The sequence below is a fragment of the Gymnoscopelus microlampas genome (genome assembly GCF_963454915.1).
Source record: "Gymnoscopelus microlampas genome assembly, chromosome: 17".
Lineage (NCBI taxonomy): Eukaryota > Metazoa > Chordata > Actinopteri > Myctophiformes > Myctophidae > Gymnoscopelus > Gymnoscopelus microlampas.
In genome coordinates this window covers 1,841,026-1,858,847 of record NC_139954.1, presented here as the reverse complement: position 1 = coordinate 1,858,847, position 17,822 = coordinate 1,841,026, and the positions used below count along the sequence as shown (strand labels likewise).

At 41.1% G+C, this 17,822-nt stretch overlaps 2 protein-coding genes across 2 annotated transcripts in view; one reads left to right on the top strand and one right to left on the bottom strand.

Moving 5' to 3' along the window:
• LOC311064558 (uncharacterized protein) overlaps positions 1–8,204 on the top strand; it is a 51,427-nt gene extending 43,223 nt beyond the window's left edge. Inside the window, exons 6-7 of the mRNA XM_084084422.1 lie at positions 7,489–7,688; positions 7,789–8,204. Of these exons, the coding sequence (XP_083940548.1) occupies positions 7,489–7,688; positions 7,789–7,801 (213 nt within the window). The 3' untranslated portion in view covers positions 7,802–8,204. The remainder of the gene's footprint in view (positions 1–7,488; positions 7,689–7,788) is intronic.
• On the bottom strand, positions 1,509–4,600 carry LOC311064852 (P2X purinoceptor 7-like). Its single transcript, XM_084084842.1, has 3 exons — positions 4,548–4,600; positions 3,279–3,527; positions 1,509–2,018 (listed from the first exon to the last, which is right to left on the bottom strand). The coding sequence occupies exons 1-3, from the start codon at positions 4,560–4,562 to the stop codon at positions 1,518–1,520; spliced, it is 765 nt and encodes a 254-aa protein (XP_083940968.1). The 5' UTR covers positions 4,563–4,600; the 3' UTR covers positions 1,509–1,517.
• Positions 8,205–17,822: the final 9,618 nt, after the last annotated feature.

Here is a 17,822-nt window from a genome sequence, read left to right as displayed (position 1 = left end):
CGTTTTAGCTCAAATGTCTGACTGTACCTCATGCTGTTACATTTCTGTCCATAGTATTCAATCAACATAGATTTGAGCCACCCCATACACAAACTATTTCAGGTGAATCTGCACTTTACACGTCCAGTATGCTTTGCGTGCTCATGTTTACACTGTCACAAAATGTTTACATTCCTGACGTTGACAATCTAGGACAGGGGTTTCAACTGATTGTGGACCAACATCTTATACATGCTGTATAAATGAACATTGATATCAGGGGTCTTCAACGTTTTTCAGACCAAGGACCCTTGGCTGAGAGATGAAGCAGGGACCCCCACTACATATTGTGTTGCAGATTAAACTTTTTTTATAGATAGCTTTATATAGACCTGTTTTGTTTCACAGCACTGTCAGTGTTGTCAATGTGTATTTTCAGACCGTCAACCAACCAAAACCTCTTCACCGAAAATAGCCGATCTACAAGCTCACAGCGTGAGGCATTTTGAGCTTATATGTATATCAGCTATTTCCGGATAATGTTCCCCTCAGAATAGGGATTTCAGGGTTGAAGTGATTAGTGTAAAAAAAGTTACTATTACAAAGTTTTGGCGGCCCCCCTGTTGTAACTCAGAGGACCCCCTGTTGAATACTCCTGCTGTATATTATTTTTTTATAACCTATGCTGCTACAATGTCTGAAGGACAAATGTTTTACTCTGCAGTGGTGTAACAATAAAAATCTGGAACATATGTCAGACATGAATCCTCCTAGTGTTTATTTATTCTCTATTAGAATATAATGGTAATAATTCTGGTCTATCCCTGATGTTCTATTAAAAATCCTATGTATAAGCACAGATTAAACAGAACTGGGTCACGGTATCAATGTAGCACCATCTGTCCTGTACATACATGAGAGCCCACTAATAATTCTGTGATATTCGTCTCATTGTATTGCACAGGTTTGCTAATTGTCCATCCTCTTGTGTCAGTCAGTTCTGGGCTAGATTACTTACTTAGGCCCATCGCTCCTAGTGGAGCATAGGCCATCTACAACTCTTCTCCATCCAACACTGCTTTGGGCTGTCCTTTCTGGGCTAGATTGCTGCAGTTTATTTAAAAAAAAAGACTTCCCAAAAAGGTCCTTCTCTGAAATGTTGAATTTTTGAATAAACAAATGTCTTTATTGAACAAGGGCAGATATGTGACTGTCTATTCTTTAATCTCAAATTGCTTCACCTGTTGGATTACCTACAAGTAAAATATACAATTATTCAAAAATAGTTATGCAGTGTGACTGGATATTATGTTTCGGCACTTATGCCTAACAGTAAAACAAATACAAGTAGAATTGTCTGTGGAAAATACATTTATTTAACCATTTTAAATGCAGGGTTTTTGTGCGACCAGCAGCGGTCAGTGTGTATAGACTCAGTCCATCAAGTCAGTCAGGCTGTCAGTCAGAAAATCAGTCAGAAAAGGAACTCATGTCAACTTTTTTTAAACTTTTTTTCAAGATTTTTTTTTTACCTAACCCTAGATCCTGCGTGGAATAAAGCCAACATAATGGTTATGAGGATCTGGCCACCGGTCACGAATTTTCCAGACCGCGCAACTGGGAACCACAATTCGGTGCTCTCTTGAAGTTCCATAACGCCACACAATAAACTGCCGGTAAGCTGCAAATCTGAACAGTCTGTTGTCCTCTCCTGGGCGTTGAAGGTCAACGCCAGCCCGGACATCGTTGTAAATCCTCCTGGCAAGCCTCAGATGCCCATCCTGCATGACATATATGTCAAACTGTGGCAGCAGTGAGACACAGGATCCAGGTTGAAGCATGCAACATTTTTGCTCTAATAATGTCGGCATGTCCCTGCATCTGTGACAGACACACCAACTCGGTGGCCGTTGGACAGGAGGATCTTGTGGAGGAGTGTTGGGGGGATTTGGCAGGTCAAAAAGCAGGCTGGGTTCTCGCTCCAGGGCCCTATGCAGTATTTCACGGCAACCAGCAAGTGACAGACTGTCAATTCGAACCTGACAATAGTAAAGACAATAGACAAAGACATTAGTATTTATAGACACAATTATTTTCTCAGTGAAGTAACTTATGTTCATCTATGTATGCAATGAGCCAAGAAAACATGGGACATGGAAATATAAATGGTAGGGTTCTTTGCCAATAATGACATGCTGGTGTATAGGCTGTGTCTGGTGTGCAGATATTTAGACTACAATTGGCACACAATGTCATAAGCCCATATATGAACTGGACTTGCCCGATGCATCATAAAGCAACATGTTGTCTGTGCACACAGTGATACACATTTGGGCTGCCTGCCACCTGATTCGGATGCTATCAATGCATTGAATGGGACATTATCACCTTTTTATTAGACCATTGAATGGGCGAAGTAGGCGACCTACTTACCTACCTGCGATTTATCAGACCATTCATTGGGTGTTATCAAGACATACTGACCTACCAACGGAGATGACTTAAATAGTTCAGTTTCGGTTTTGGTTGTTTTGGTTTCGGACCATGACGGAGGCGCGCAGTCTCAGGCGAGCTGGAGCCCCGCAACGGACCACCGAGGGAGCTAAAGCGACTGAGTTGCCGTCCGGAGCGGTGCGACGCTCGCCTGAGCCTACTCAGCGCCGTTGGAGTTATGTACCGATAGGGGGTGCAATACGTTAGTCCGACAGCGCATTCCTCCGACAGCGCAGTGCTCCGACATTAAACAGTAAACCCGAACCAAACCCGCACCCTAACCCTAACCGCACGCGGATGCCACATAGTCGGAGAAAAGGTCTGTCGGATTAACGCATGCCTCCCCCGGCACAGAATCGTAAATATTGTTGTGGGGACTGCTCCGCCTCCAAAGTAGGTCAGTAACTCCTGATTACGCCCAATGAATGGTCTGACAAATCACGGGTAGGTCCGTGTATCGCCTACTCGTCACCTACTCGCCCATTCAATGGTCTGATAAAACGTGATAATCTCCCATTCAGTGCATTGATAGCATTCGAAGCCGGTGTGCCTGCTCAAACACCATGGAAACAGGTCAATTTATTCTTAGAAATTCAGAAATGTATCATTTAACACCTGAATAGCCAAATACTTTTTTCCATGCCCCTTTTCCCCATACTTAGACCCTGGTAGCTATTTGATATAATAGTCAGGAAGACAGGCTAATGATGTTTATATCAAATTAATCTATCTATCTCTATAGCTATATCTCTATATCTCTATATATTAAAAAGGAAACATTTGTTCTAGCTAGGCCTAATAGTTACCCTTTGATCCTCGATGGCTTGCTCCCTCAGCTGCTCCATCCTATCGATGTCGTCTGGGTGGAGATGTTCCTCTCCAGACTGGCCCCCCCGGACCCTTCCCCGACCCCGGGGTCTACCACGACCACTGCCAACATTAGCTGCCTTCTTGGCTCTTTTTGCAGCCTTTTTGCGAGGGACAGGTGGTTCTGGTGTGTAATCATCAACACTGCCAGAACCATTGCTGCCTTCGTCCACTCTGGAGGAATTGTGCTGTAGCAAAAAAAAAAAAACACAAATCTTGGTTAGCTTATGTTCTTTTCCCGAACGTTTCATTAGAAAATATGACTGCGACGTACGTGGTACATATAGTGTAGCTCAGGGGTCTTCAACATTTTCAGGCAAATGACCCCTTGGCTGAGAGAGAAGAAGCAGGGACCCCCACTACATATTTTATGAAACTATGTTGTAAAATAAACATTTTCATAGATTTCTGGGACAGTTTCATAGACTTTGACAACACTATCGTCAGTGTATGTTCGATTATTGTGTATATTCAGACATTTATCCACTTGAACTGTCAATATTTAGTCTTTTTTCCCCTCTACACCAAAAGTCTTTTCCAAAAATAGCAGATTTACAAGCAAAGCTCACAACGCCTCGCGCTGTGAGCTTGTAGATCTGCTATTTTTGGCTAATATTCCACTCAGAATAGTAATAATGGGGTTCAAGTGGTTCATGTAAAAACATGATCCTATCACACAAAGATTTGGCGGCCCCCCTGTAGTAACTCTGGGGACCCCCTGTTGAAGACCCCTGGTGTAGCTAATCTTAGCCAGCAAACTGAATACAGCACAATATAATGTCTTCCAATAATGAACATAGCCTACTTGCTATAAAGCTGTGAGTAAAAACGTTCATTAGGCTATGACACATAGTTTACTATAAATCTATCCAGTGGTGGAAGAAGTACTCAGATATTTGAGTTATAAAAGTAGCAATACCACAATATAAAAATACTCTTTTACAAGTAAAAGGCCTGTGTTAAAAATGTTACTTGAGTAAAACTGCTAAAGTAGTGTCATCAAAATATACTAAAAGTAAAGAAAAAATAGCCGATCGGATTGGAGCTTGTATTGGAGCTTGTAGCTTGTAGCTTGTAGCTCGTAGCTCGTAGCTGAGCTTGGAAATACTCTAGTAAAGTAGAAATACCTAAAATCTTTTCGTACAGTACTTGAGTAAATGTACTTAGTTACTTTACATCACTGAATATATCTAGGATAGATTACTTACCTCAGAATCAGACATTGTCCTCTCGGTCGAAGTCTTCTAAAATGTTCGTTTTTCATTCAGAACTTTTACATGAGATAGTGGGCATGCGCAGTGCGTATTTCTTGTTCTTCTTCTGTGGTGTTTATTTGCGGGGCTCGATATGGGAAAGAGGTGGGCACTGAGCAGAATGAATCATCACAGATTGGCTACTGGTTGTAACACATTATTATAGTATTATTCTTTGACGGATCATACTGATTTTTGGTGACTGGTTATTTATTACTGTATTCTTTCTAAAAAGTAAAAAAAAAAAAAAAGTCATTAAAATTTTGCCCAAAAATCACCAAAAACTGCTTATAGCAACTTTAACTTAGTGAACTTGACTTTGAACTCTGAACTAGGCAGGCCTGCCTAGTTCAGAGTTCAGACCCCTGTGCCCCAGCCAACTAGGGTTAAAGTGGTTAAGAGTCATTAAATGCAACAGATTCCTGGTAGATTACTTTTATGTGTAAATGATCAAGTTTGTCTCTCTCTCTCTCTCTCTCTCTCTCTCTCTCTCTCTCTCTCTCTCTCTCTCTCTCTCTCTCTCTCTCTCTCATTTGGGGATAAACAAGACATTGAAGGGGTAAATTTAGGTCTGATAAAGATCTACAGTGCATGTTCAAATAAATAAAGTTGACGTGCAGATAGGTTCAGATCTGTCTCCCGAAGCCAGTTTAGATAAGTGCGTAGCGGGTAACTACTGCGCAGCTGCGTGGAGGAAACTTCTAGACTACGCACGAGCCGAAATTCGTTAGAGAAACGCGGCCATTGTTGAACGGAACTTGGCCGGTTTAGACTCTGAAGTTTCCCTAACGAATTTCTCTGAAGTTCAGAGGCGTGCCAGAGGCGTGCCCAAACCAAAAAATAGATATGGTCCAGCTGCAGTGTTCTGCGGTGGTGACACAGTTTTTATTTATTATTGCGTCATTATCTGCGAATACTGGAGTGGCGTGGACGAAGGACAACAATTACTACCTTCTGATCTTCCTCTGCTTGCCCCAGGTGGCTGAAATGATCCACACATGGAAGAGGAGGATGTGGAGGGATCACAAATTGTAGGCTATGTTTAACATTAAATACAAAACATTAATAACATTATCTATCAAACTGTACTTTTACACAAGCTCATATCATGAGATCATTGTTTAACATCTTGGTAAGGTGCTAGGTAACAAAAGACTTGGCCGGAGACTTGTTTTAGTTCATGCCTAAACCTGGGAACTCCTGCTCTAGGACAAAAGCCAGGATCTTGTCAGGGTGTGACTTGATTAACTCAATAGCAAAGACATGCATCAATATTCAAATCAAGGGGGTTTGCTGCCTGATTGTTAGTGACCGCTTTCTCATCCTCTTGACTCCAAAAGGTCACAACCAATGTTATTAACCAATGATAATATTACTTTAGACTTCCTAATACATGTGTTCAACAGTTTGTTGATGGTTTTGCTGCGTTGTTCCATTCCCCTCTAGGTTCTCTCCAGCTATCTTCTGCTTTCTCTTCAGCATCATTCCATCACTATGGCTTCTACAACTACAACATGAACAAAACAAATCCAGTGACACAAGTGTAACACTTATTATTCTATTCTATTCTATTCATTATCTAGTCTACATACTGTAGTATAATTGAATTGTATGAATATTATTCAATGATGTTATTACTCTGTTACAGTACTGTATCTCTCTCATTTCTCTCTCTCTCTCTCTCTCTCTCTCTCTCTCTCTCTCTCTCTCTCTCTCTCTCTCTCTCTCTCTCTAGTGTAATGATCAGAGGGCAAATGGCAGCACGGTAAGTTCAAATCCAGCGATCTGGCTCATAGTTTAAATGGGATAGCAATCTGTTTCAGTCTACTTCAATAAATTAGTAAGAAAACACACAGTGGTCATTTGCTAAGTATTCAAATGATGTTCTATGATTGATGTTCTATGCACACGCACATGCACGCACATGCATGCACGTGCGCACGAGCGCGCACACACACACACACACACACACACACACACACACACACACGCTAAGAATGCTATTTTGATAGCATGTAGGTTTACCTGGTATCCATTGTTCTTTGAGGCCCCAAATTGTTTGTTGACTAGTGTTCATGCCCTTTACTCTGATCTAACACTTGAATAAGCGAGTCGCCAAAATGCCATACACGTGCAGGCAGGGAAAAACACACCACTTCACCTCCAGAAATGGTCAATTCACCCATTCGAAGCATTCCTCATGCCGAAATAGGGTTCTATTTTATTTATTTTTTCTCACATGGCTGCCTTCAAGACTGACAAGCCTGACATGGTCACACTGGCGGACAGATTGTGACTGATTGTTGGCTTAGAGGAAACAAGATATGCTAAATACTGTAAATAACACTAAGTGGTAGTTATCAGCTATCTGCATGCGTTTCTGTGTTACTGTGTCATTTACCGGCACGTACTCCGCTTCGCAGGAAAAGCCATTGCAAGCAAAGATGGAAATTTCTCTCTAAGCCATCATCCAGAGTTTTACAGGGTTACAGATGGTTAGCAACGAAACAGCCTATTCCATAGACGAACCATTTGACATTTGTGTCTGATGCGCGTCCCTGTTAATTGCCAACACTACATAGCATTGGTGCAGAAGCAAAGATTTAATAAAAAAAAAATCATACGCATAGTACGTTTTCATGATAAAATAGCAGATCTACAAGTGCCGCACTATGAACTTGCAGATCTGCCATTTTTGAATAGCCAAAGTATAAATGATCGTGATGCCATTTTTGAATAGCCAAAGTATAAATGATCGTGATGCTATATTAACTACTTTTTTTCTGGGGACCCCCTGGAACGAATTATTCTGAATGAAACTCCTTGTGTGTGATAGATGTTGCTGAATCCAAAATGATAATGCTTTTATTCCAAATAATTATTTTCCCCACCCTAGCCGAAGAGAAGATCAGTTTCAACCAGAGGTTGCGGAAAGAATCGAGGAAGTGGTCCTGTCAGCACAGGCGTTGGCGGGAGTAACGCAGGCCATCCGGGGACTGACAGCGTTGACATCAGCCAACAAGAGGCAGACTGTACATTTTACCCAGCAGGAGAGAGCTGCGCTGAAGAGTTCCTTCGCATGCTTGGTTTGCCAAGGTCTGTAACATGACTACTGATGATTACAATGTATTAGAAAATGTTATTGAAGGCGAAACAAAATACTGGACTTATTTGTGATTCTCATTTTATCTTGCAGGTCCCATGGATGAGCCGTGTTTTGCATCCTGCTGCAGGAGCTTGGTCGCATGCCAGGTGTGCATGGATCAGTGGCTCCTGAATGCCAACCACTGCCTGAAATGCAATGCGGACAACTGCCGAGACAACATCCACAGAGTGGCTAGGATTGGTGGAGCGCTGTCTCCCTTGGATGATGTCATTAGAGACTAAAATGTGTATACAATGTCCTTTGGTAGTTAAATTGTCCCGATACTTGATTTTTTTTGTTTTGTACTGGATCTGTATGTGCCAGGCACTTGGTTAAAGCACTGTGCCACTGACCACTGATTTTTTTTTGTTTTATATAAAAAGTAAAAGTGCATTTTGTCCCAGTCATGTGAATTACCATGTCTCTTCTGCAGACCGGTCGGACCCCAAGCGCTGCGTGGGTGTTGTGGGTGTGGCTGTGGGTGTGGCTCCACCACGCCACAAGGGGGCATTACACTCCAGTGAGTGCTACAGGATTATGTTAGTCAAAGAGGACAATTACATAACATCCTGTTATGCAATGTGATGAAGACTGGACAGAGATGTGCCTTAATTCATTGTTTAATTGTGTTTAACTATCTTGTTGCAGGTGGGATATCACAAAGTGGTTAAACTTGGACACATAAAGTAGCATATGACCAGGGAGTATTTTGATGGTGGGAAAGTTGACCATTTGTCTCCACAATGTTTGTAACTACAATTGTCCTCCATGCTGAGCAGCTTAGCTTAGCATCTTAGCTTAGCATCTTAACTTAGCAGCTAAAGCTAACTTGCACTGAAGTAGTGAGTGCAGAGGCCCCAAGCTGCTACTGTGTGACTGTGTTGTGATTAATTAATGAATTCTACCCCACTGTAATCAACTGGGGAGGAATTGGAAGTAAAGTGTCACTGCGAGTGCAAGCGAGAAGATCTGCAGGACCACAGAAGGCAAAATACATCTAGCCAGGACCAAGTGTGGAGAAGAGGGGTCACATGTGCAGCGCACAGCCTCAGCGGCTGGTGAGACGAAGGAAAGATCCAGACAGGAAAAACCCCACAGTACTGGAGATTTCTACGCACCTGTGTCACCTCAAGACCTCAGGAGGGACCCACCCAATACCTCCAGCCTCTTGTTGGTTTAAAAAAACAAAACAATAGTTTACGGAGCCGGAGGGAGGAGTTTAGCCTTGGCCAGGAGGAGGAGATGGGCAGTGACTTGGCCACCACTGTCGACCCTGCCATCAGGAGGGTGTAGCGGTTCAAGGGTCGAAACACCTGATGATCGATGGTCCCCGCCTGAAGACATCAATTTTTTCTGGCCAAGGCTACATTCACCAAACGTGAATGGAGGAGAAGCATCGTTAGATGTAATTATAATCATAATCGTAATACTATTTTGGAAACAACAGAACTATTTGGTGTCATGTATTTATGATATTTTTTTGTAAAACATTTTTTTTTGTTTAAATGTGATGTTATTTCTGTGATGTATTATTATGTTTATGTCCAGTTACAGTATGGCTATCAATCAAAAAGAAAACCAATGCATCCTGTTATGATAATGTGATGAAGAAATGTGCCTCAAATTCATTGTTTATGTGTTTAACTGTCTTGTTGCAGTTCCTTAATGTCCAGTAAAATGAACAAACTCAAAACACACTGATATGGACTCATTCCTTCTCTCTACATCAAGCTATAGAGTATTATAATATGATACAAATGCTAATGACTTATAAAGAATGTTGTCACTTTACTTAAAGGTCACTATGTCATGCTATAGGGTATTATAGTATGATACAAGTGCTAATGACCATTAAAGAATGTTTCCACTTTACTTAAAGGCCACTACGCCGTGCTATAGGGTATTATAGTATGATACAATGTCTAATAACGCATGAATATGTGGCCACTTTACTTATAATATTATTGATGTTTATAGGACATTATTCCATTTAATAAACATGTTTGTTATTATGCATTATGACACGTTACAGCACTTCTCTATGAGCCTTTACAACGGACTAAGTTTGGGTAGTTATAATGTGCTGTTCCACTGAGCATAATAATGCATTATGACCAGCAGTTATAATACGTTATAAATGTGGTTATAAGTCGTTATACATGATTATAAACATTTATAACACGCATTATGATGCCTTATAAGGGCATTATAATGCATTATAAATGAGCTTTTAAAGCATTATAGAGGCGACCTTCATAGAAAGTGTTACCTAAAGATTACATTAAGTAGCCTAAGTAAAACCTAATAATCCCTAATTTAAAAATGCTACTCATCCCTTTCACAACAACATACATTTTCACCCGTATTCTTTCACAAGTTGATTACTTGTTGGGTGGGTGTGATACTTTAATTGGCATTGATTGGTCTATAGTTTTATCATTCACATGTAATTCAGTCAAAGTAGTGCATAATTGCATCATTGTCATTAAAGGTCAGTTTTGTCATTGTTTTGGCTGATGGGTCCTTGTACTTTGCATGTCTTGGAAATGCAAATATGATATTTATAGATAACTCAGTGGAGTATTTGACAGTAGTAGTGAGAATCACTGAGAGAAGCTGAATATAAAATAGATCAAATAGACAATGTCCTTTCACAACAAAATACAATTGTGAAGTGGGATCTTCTTTTTGCTAGAGTAAAGGAATTTAATGAACTGTTAAATATTAAAAAGCAAACATTTTCGTCATTTACATTAGCCAGGTAAATTGCAAATGATGTGTTAGATTACAGTTGATATGAACATGAAGAAACGTTCAACAAGAAGTATGTTTTTGATAGAGGCTAATTAATGTTAATATTGTTCTTATCGTTGTTATAATATTGATTATAGTCACACACACTCCAAAGATCCACAGAGAGGTACAGCACTGTTACTGAGATGCTGTTGGCATGGACAGCTCAACTAATTGTTTTATTTTAAATTAACAATATTTCCCCCTCTTTTCAAGTGTAAACTATGATTCTACTTTGATATGAATACATGTGTCTTTATCGCAGGCATATTGGATATTCGTATTTTGATAAATGCACTCATAACATTTAGTATAATTTGAAAGCCTAGCATTGTGTGTACTTATTTTGTCTCATTTATAAAGTATGAGCATGAAACAAAGATGAGATTTATCACACATATCTCTTCAGCATGGCAACATTATAAGGTGATGAGGCATAGTCATTTAATCACATCAGATGAACATAAAGCTATGATGTTATATTTGTACATGTACAGTAAGCATGATGCTACTGTATGCTCTTTGACCACAACAAACATGTATCAGACACTGACCCGAGTCAATCAAACTTCCAATCTGGTAGCACAAAAATAAATTAACTAGAAAAAGTGCTCCTCGGAGCACAGGCCTCCTGGTGGCACTATAATAGGCCAATGTGAAAAGGGTGCTATTTCTTCTTAGGCCTTTCATGGCAATCTGACACTACATTCATAATTTGAGGCATTTTGTTCCAAAACATTGTATTGCTAAATTAGACCTGCTGGTGGAGCTATAACAGGCCAATCATTTATGTGTGTAGTGGGTATATGTGTGCACAATTTCACGGAAATAACACACTGCGTTCATGATTTGAGGTTTTCAAAAAATGGACCTATCCTGCAAAATTCTGAATATTCTATCTATCTATCTATCTATCTATCTATCTATCTATCTATCTATCTATCTATCTATCTATCTATCTATCTATCTATGATGGTTCAACCACTTTCATACAGTTTAAAGACATAGTATAGGTGACACATTTGCAATGTGTTGTCAGCTTATATATTGGTTAATTACTTTTATTCATCTTTATATATTTATTTTCGTAATGAATTATAAAATATGGCTTGGGTGGTTAAATCATGTATTTACATTTTTTGGGGAAATCAGAAGTGAACAAAGATGTCTTTCAGGTTGACCAGTTGGTCTTGATGGACTGTCAAGTCAGTCCTGTAACAATTAGAAGGAGTAAGATATAAAGACAATCATTAATTGAGAGACATCAGCTGACTGATTTGAATGAGTGAAACTCAATGTGTCTCTCCTATCATTACATTCATTGTGTATTAGCATTACAATGATAGGAGAGACTATAGGATATTTTACAGCAGTGCATGTTATATAGAATACAATGTATGTGCCCCACTTCTATCTGCATGTGATTTAAACATGTGCCAACGCCCTCACACACATTAACTATCGGGCAGATTGACAGGTTCTCAGCAGTGTCTCACTCATTTTATCGAGGGGGGAGGGGTGTTTAGGCTGCATTCATTTGACCTAGTGTATTGACCAGTGAAACATTGTTTCATTTTCTTCCTGATTGGCTGATTACTTAATTGTTTGTTTATTTGATCACATTGTCCATTGCTTGATTAATTAGTCAGTACATCAATTAATAATTAATAGTAATAATAATAATAATAATAATTACATAAATTATCTACACAAAAAAAAAAAAAAAGAGGGGAAGAAGCAGCCTATAGTATGCTTTTGGAAACATTATATTTCTGCCATCTTCTAGTAACTTGATAAATGAAGTAACTTAATACATTTCTCATTTTGCATTTTAGTTACCAATAAGTGAAGTAACTTAATACATCTTTGTAACTTAATAGAGTTCAGTATCTTTGTGTATTTAAAGAAAAATCTTTATCAGCTTACATTTATAATCGAGATCCTCTTTAACGCTGTGTGAACGTGGCCCTGTTTGATTGCATGACTAAAAGTTGCAGGACTTTGAAACTGACCGGGAGAGATAGTAAGATTGTTTGTTATTTTTGCTCCAACAACCATGGCCAAGTGAGGTTTCCTGCGTGAAATTCCTCCGGGACACGTATCCTTACCAAGGGTCAATACCTGAGGTTCAATGGTATACCTTCAGTTTCTGTTACTGTGTTTGAGTTGAGTGCAACAGCCCAGAACAGGAATTGTCGGGTGTTTAAAAAGCCAGTCGTGGGGAGTGAAGATTTAGGCACGTTTATGTAGTTTAGTTTCTGCTAGGCAGTGTATATAGATCGGCATTTTCGGGTCCTGTGATAGGTCAGCAGTCTAATACTGAGTGTCTAGGGACCACACACACACACATCTTAGCGCGTCATTCATAAGTGGATCTCCGCCAGATTTAATAATGAGTCAAACGACGCCGGTTGAGCAAGTCCAATCAAGATATGAACATATCTCAGATATTGGTAAATTTTCTGAGAAATGGAATAAACGTTGGCCCAAGTTACTCCAGCCATGGCCGATCGAGGGAACGTTCGACCTCGATGTCATTAAAACTTTAAAAATCTTGATTGACACTTATGAAATGAACCAGACTGGCAAGAAACGTGTAAAGAAACGTACACAGGAAATTATCGCGATTAAAGCCTTTCAGAAAACTGCTGAGGCAAAATTGAAAACCCAGGACAGACCGCGTCCTGGCGAAAAGGATCTGACTGAAACAGCCTTCTCACTGTTTCCTCCTCCGTATAATAAGAATACTTCAACTGGCATTTATCCTGTTCTTACTGCAGAGGGTAATTATGAGACAAGAGATGATCATTATAAAGTCCTTGAGAGGGGCAGGGCCAAGACGGTTTTGGAAACATTACCAGACAGGCCTGTTCGCATAGTCAGGAAGATGAGGGCACGGGAACTGGCCCACAAGGGCAGAGGGGTGCCGGAAACGAGTCTCAGGAAGATGAGGATGACCATGATATTGTTGAGACTTGTGTTGGTCATGCATGTGTTCCAGAGGATACCGGTGACCATGCCTCAGACGGCGAACCTTGCGGAAGATACAACACCTTCGACTTACAACACGCACCAGCATCTGGGCAAGCCAGTGCAGGCTCGGATGAGGATGAAGCGTCAAGTCAGCCGGAGAAGCGAGACCTGTTAGAACGAGAGTCAGACCTGCTCGACTCGCAGATTATGTTGTATAGGAGAGCAGGGGAGCCGTTGCATTCCACTCCGTTTATGTCTATGCCCGGCATACGGAGCAAACGTAGTGCACACAAGTCAATGTTACGAATAAAGGCTGTAGTAGGAGGATCTGTTGTATTACCTTGCAACTGCCCAGGTAGAACTACGTCTGGCTTTAATGTGTGGCTTAACTCGAAAGGCTCAACGCTGGTACGGACAGACAGGGTCCAGCGTCCACATTCACGTTTCCAACTCAACGGGGATTGTTCCTTGACTGTATCTGACATTGAAGCTACCGATGAAGGACAGTATGCGTGCGTTAGCGACCGGCCTACTTGTCCGTGGTTTACGGTGGTATCTGTAGTCCGGGGCGTGAATATGGAGGATGTGCCTAAGGGAGAGTGCGCACCTTTTTGGGTGACTCTTTTGCTTACTGGTGCCTCGGACGCTACTTCTATCGCAATGCCGACGACTCCGACATTGCCGACCACGTCCGATCTTGTCTCGTTTAATTCCATCGGGTTCTCCTCCAGCCCGGTTATTCCAACCTCCGATCCATCATTTCTAGTGGAGGTTGCGTTAACGGCTGCGCCGGGCCTCCCAACTTTGCTATATTTATCTGACTTGAGTCCAATACTGGACACTGTAACTTCTGGCTCCATTCCAGCCCCGCCCACTGTGGAGGTCCAGATTGTGACTCCCACCTTGGAGGCATCGGACTCCGTTCCCCGAACCCCTGATCCTACCCTTCCACAACCCTTGGAGGTGGCTTCGTTTTCCATTTTTACAACCTTACATGCAGATTCTGTTCTTAGTCCATCTGTGACTGTCGTCACAGAAGGGGGGACGGAAGGGCTAAATGATATAACAATAGAACCTCTAAATGATATAACAATAGAACCTCTACCTCTAACATTTAGAACAGTAATATCAGAGGAAGTAGAAGAAGCACTTGTAACTCTGACTGAAGCCGAGTTGAGGCAGACCGACTTACCGACTGTGCCTGTAGAAGTGGGGACTAGTAGGCCTGTAACACCTCTACAATTAACTGAAAGGATTAGTACAGTAGTTACGGCTGAATCTGAACCAAATCAAATGACTACTGAAGTACGGCTCAGTGGAAGTGCAATGGTTCCAGTTGAACTTGCATCAACTCAGTTGAAGACAGACCCTGTGTTGTTAATAACTACTGGAGACACATCGTATATAGTCACAACAAATACCACACCCACAACGGTAACGACAACACCCTCACATGCATCAGTTACATCAACAACAAACACTTTAACTACTTCAAAACAACTGTCAACTACTAAGTTCACTGAGTGGAGCACTTATTTGGTCCACATAGAATTAGTCATATTACTTAGTCTGATTATCGCAAGTGTAATATTCTGTTGTTGCATCCCACTCATTAAGACATTGTTTATGCGCAACTGGGACAGACAGATGCAAACAACCAGATATAGTGTACATGCTGGACATGATGGTCAAGACATTCAGTTCTGGACACTTACTGTATTAGAATAATGGTCTAGCAGCTACGTTTGAGTACATTTCTCCATGGACCTGACACAGATAGATTTACTACTTAATTGATTGGGACTGTTCTCATGCCCTCAGGTGAAGGGAACAACAGAGGGAGGAGTCTAATTTGGAGACAACATCAGCTGTGAAGAATACAGAAGATCATGAGACAGTATAAATTAGGCCAGATGAAGGGAGTTTGGAGTGTGATGTGGATTTTGATTTGTACACTTTTGGGTGATAGTATTTGTTCTGTTATTGGTGCACCAGCCAAAACTGCAGTACAAGCCTTTGTGTCTGCTAATAAGCAGGTCACAGCACGTGGTCAAAATAATTTGTTTTATGAATGGATGCGATTCTCGGCTCAGCGTGTGACTACAGAAACTTGTATTACGTGTTATAATGCTAATAGAACACCCTGGGTTCAACCTTTACCTTTTGAACCGAATCAATGTGTTGAAGATTTGCAAACAGCAGTAAAGGAGAAATGCTATATTCAATGCATTCTGTCATTCATGCAACAGAACGAAGCAGGTGTGGACTTGTACAAATCCAGTAGATGTAAGGACTTCGAGTTGCTCACTCTAAGTGGCAATGCATTTGTGCCGCCATTTGTAAATGTTCCTAAGGGAATTGTGTTCCCACTTTGTCTTGTATCTCGTCCAACTCAGACTGATTTGCAGTGCTCAGATTACGTGGAAGGACGTGCCTGTAACAATAGGACGGATCTTCCTATGCAATGTACGGAAGTGATCGCACATAACGCTCATATTCATGAACGCAAGTCTGATGATGGAACGGTTATACGTCATGGGTTCCCACTGCCAAGCTTGCAAGGGGGGACTCGTTCGGTAGCTGACATTTTTTGGTATTGTGGGGGTGAGCAAATTCTCGATTATTTAGAGCGTAATTGGATTGGAGTGTGTGCCCCTGTTATGCTCACTGGCCCATTGTCAATTTTGACACTGCATGGGAATTCGACTAGACTTAAAAGATCAACTGATGTAACGGGCAAGAAAGGTGCTGAGGGCGTTAAAGACCTGAAATTCACTCTTGATGGAGAGGTGGAAATGGGCCCGTTTGGTCCGATGAATATTCCATGGGAGCATAGAGCTATGCCAGAGGAGACGCTGCAATTTAATCCGTTCTTTTATCCTGAAACAAACGGTCGTTGGATACATTTTTTGTGGTATAATCAGCAACGATTCATCAATTTTACCATCACTACGTTTGAGTACTTTAGTGAACAACTGCATGCCACTTCCACAATGACGTTACAAAATAGATTCCTCCTAGATATACTTTTTGCGGAGGAACAAGGGGCCTGCGCAAAAATAGGGAGCGACTGCTGCACCGTAATTCCAATCCACACCGGAGAAGGAGGGAACATCACGGGGGCTCTTGAACTGTTGAAAACACTTAGAGACGAACATGTCAGTCACACTAAGGGGGGTGAGGATACCAGTTGGTTGGGATGGCTTTTGTCATCTTCTTGGAGAGCGAGCTTGGCCAGGGTCGGATTTATCCTAGGCCTGGTGTTATTGTTGTTTTTGTTATTGATATGCTGTGTGGTCCCACTGCTTCAGACCATGGTTAAACGTGTGATGGGGGCGGCAGTTGGGCAGCACATCGTTCTGTCTCCGCCTGTGCGCCTTGGCGAAGTAGACAGTGAGGCCACACACATTCTAGATTATGATGACGACAAGGTTGACATGGGTGATAGAGATTATTTTGATATATATAGGGATTAATCACATTTATTACACCACTTGTTTATGTTAGGTGTATATGCCTTGACTACACTAATTACAACTAATTACAATTGTGCCTTGTATTTATACTATTGAGATTTGTATGTGTTTGTGCAGCGCTTTCAAATTAAAACACAATTGAGGTAATCATATAGCCCGTAATGCTGTGTAAGATGTAAAAGGATATGACTGTTTTCCACCTGGTGGAACGTCCTTCCTTGGCCCGTTTTTGCTTTAGTGGCCTTGGAGAAGCTTGTAAATCGGCCATTTCTTGATGGCTGTAGTGTGTTAAGGTGATTGCCGATTGTGTATTTTATTTGACAAGCACGGTACTACAGCCCAGTTGGTATAGTTAACTGTATAATGGCTGTATTTGATGTGTTTAACAACGAAGAGGGGCTACATGCATTGGGTGTGAGCATTCACCCTGTATGCATTTGGCCTCTGTTGTGTGTGTCTAATCTTTCTGCTTCTCTTTCCTTCTTGAGGGGGACCTGATGGCAGTATGGAGTCCGTTTATATAGGCTTTATATTTGTCTATGTGGTTGATGATTATCATATACTTGTTTTGTTATTATCATTGTCATTGGTCCTGATTATATCGTTGTATTGCTGTATTGTGTTTAGGTACGCTCCCCCTTAGGTTGTGACACTAGGGTGCCACAAAGGGGGGAATATAGGATATTTTACAGCAGTGCATGTTATATAGAATACAATGTATGTGCCCCACTTCTATCTGCATGTGATTTAAACATGTGCCAGTGCATATGACTTAACCATGTGCCAGGCAGCACCCATGAGATCATCCCATGTATACATACAATTGTATTGTGCAGGTTATTA

Coding starts and splice junctions, on each gene's coding strand:
- LOC311064852 (XM_084084842.1), bottom strand. Junction 2,019..3,278: donor AAGCCATCGAGGATCAAAGG/GTAACTATTAGG, acceptor TACTATTGTCAG/GTTCGAATTGACAGTCTGTC.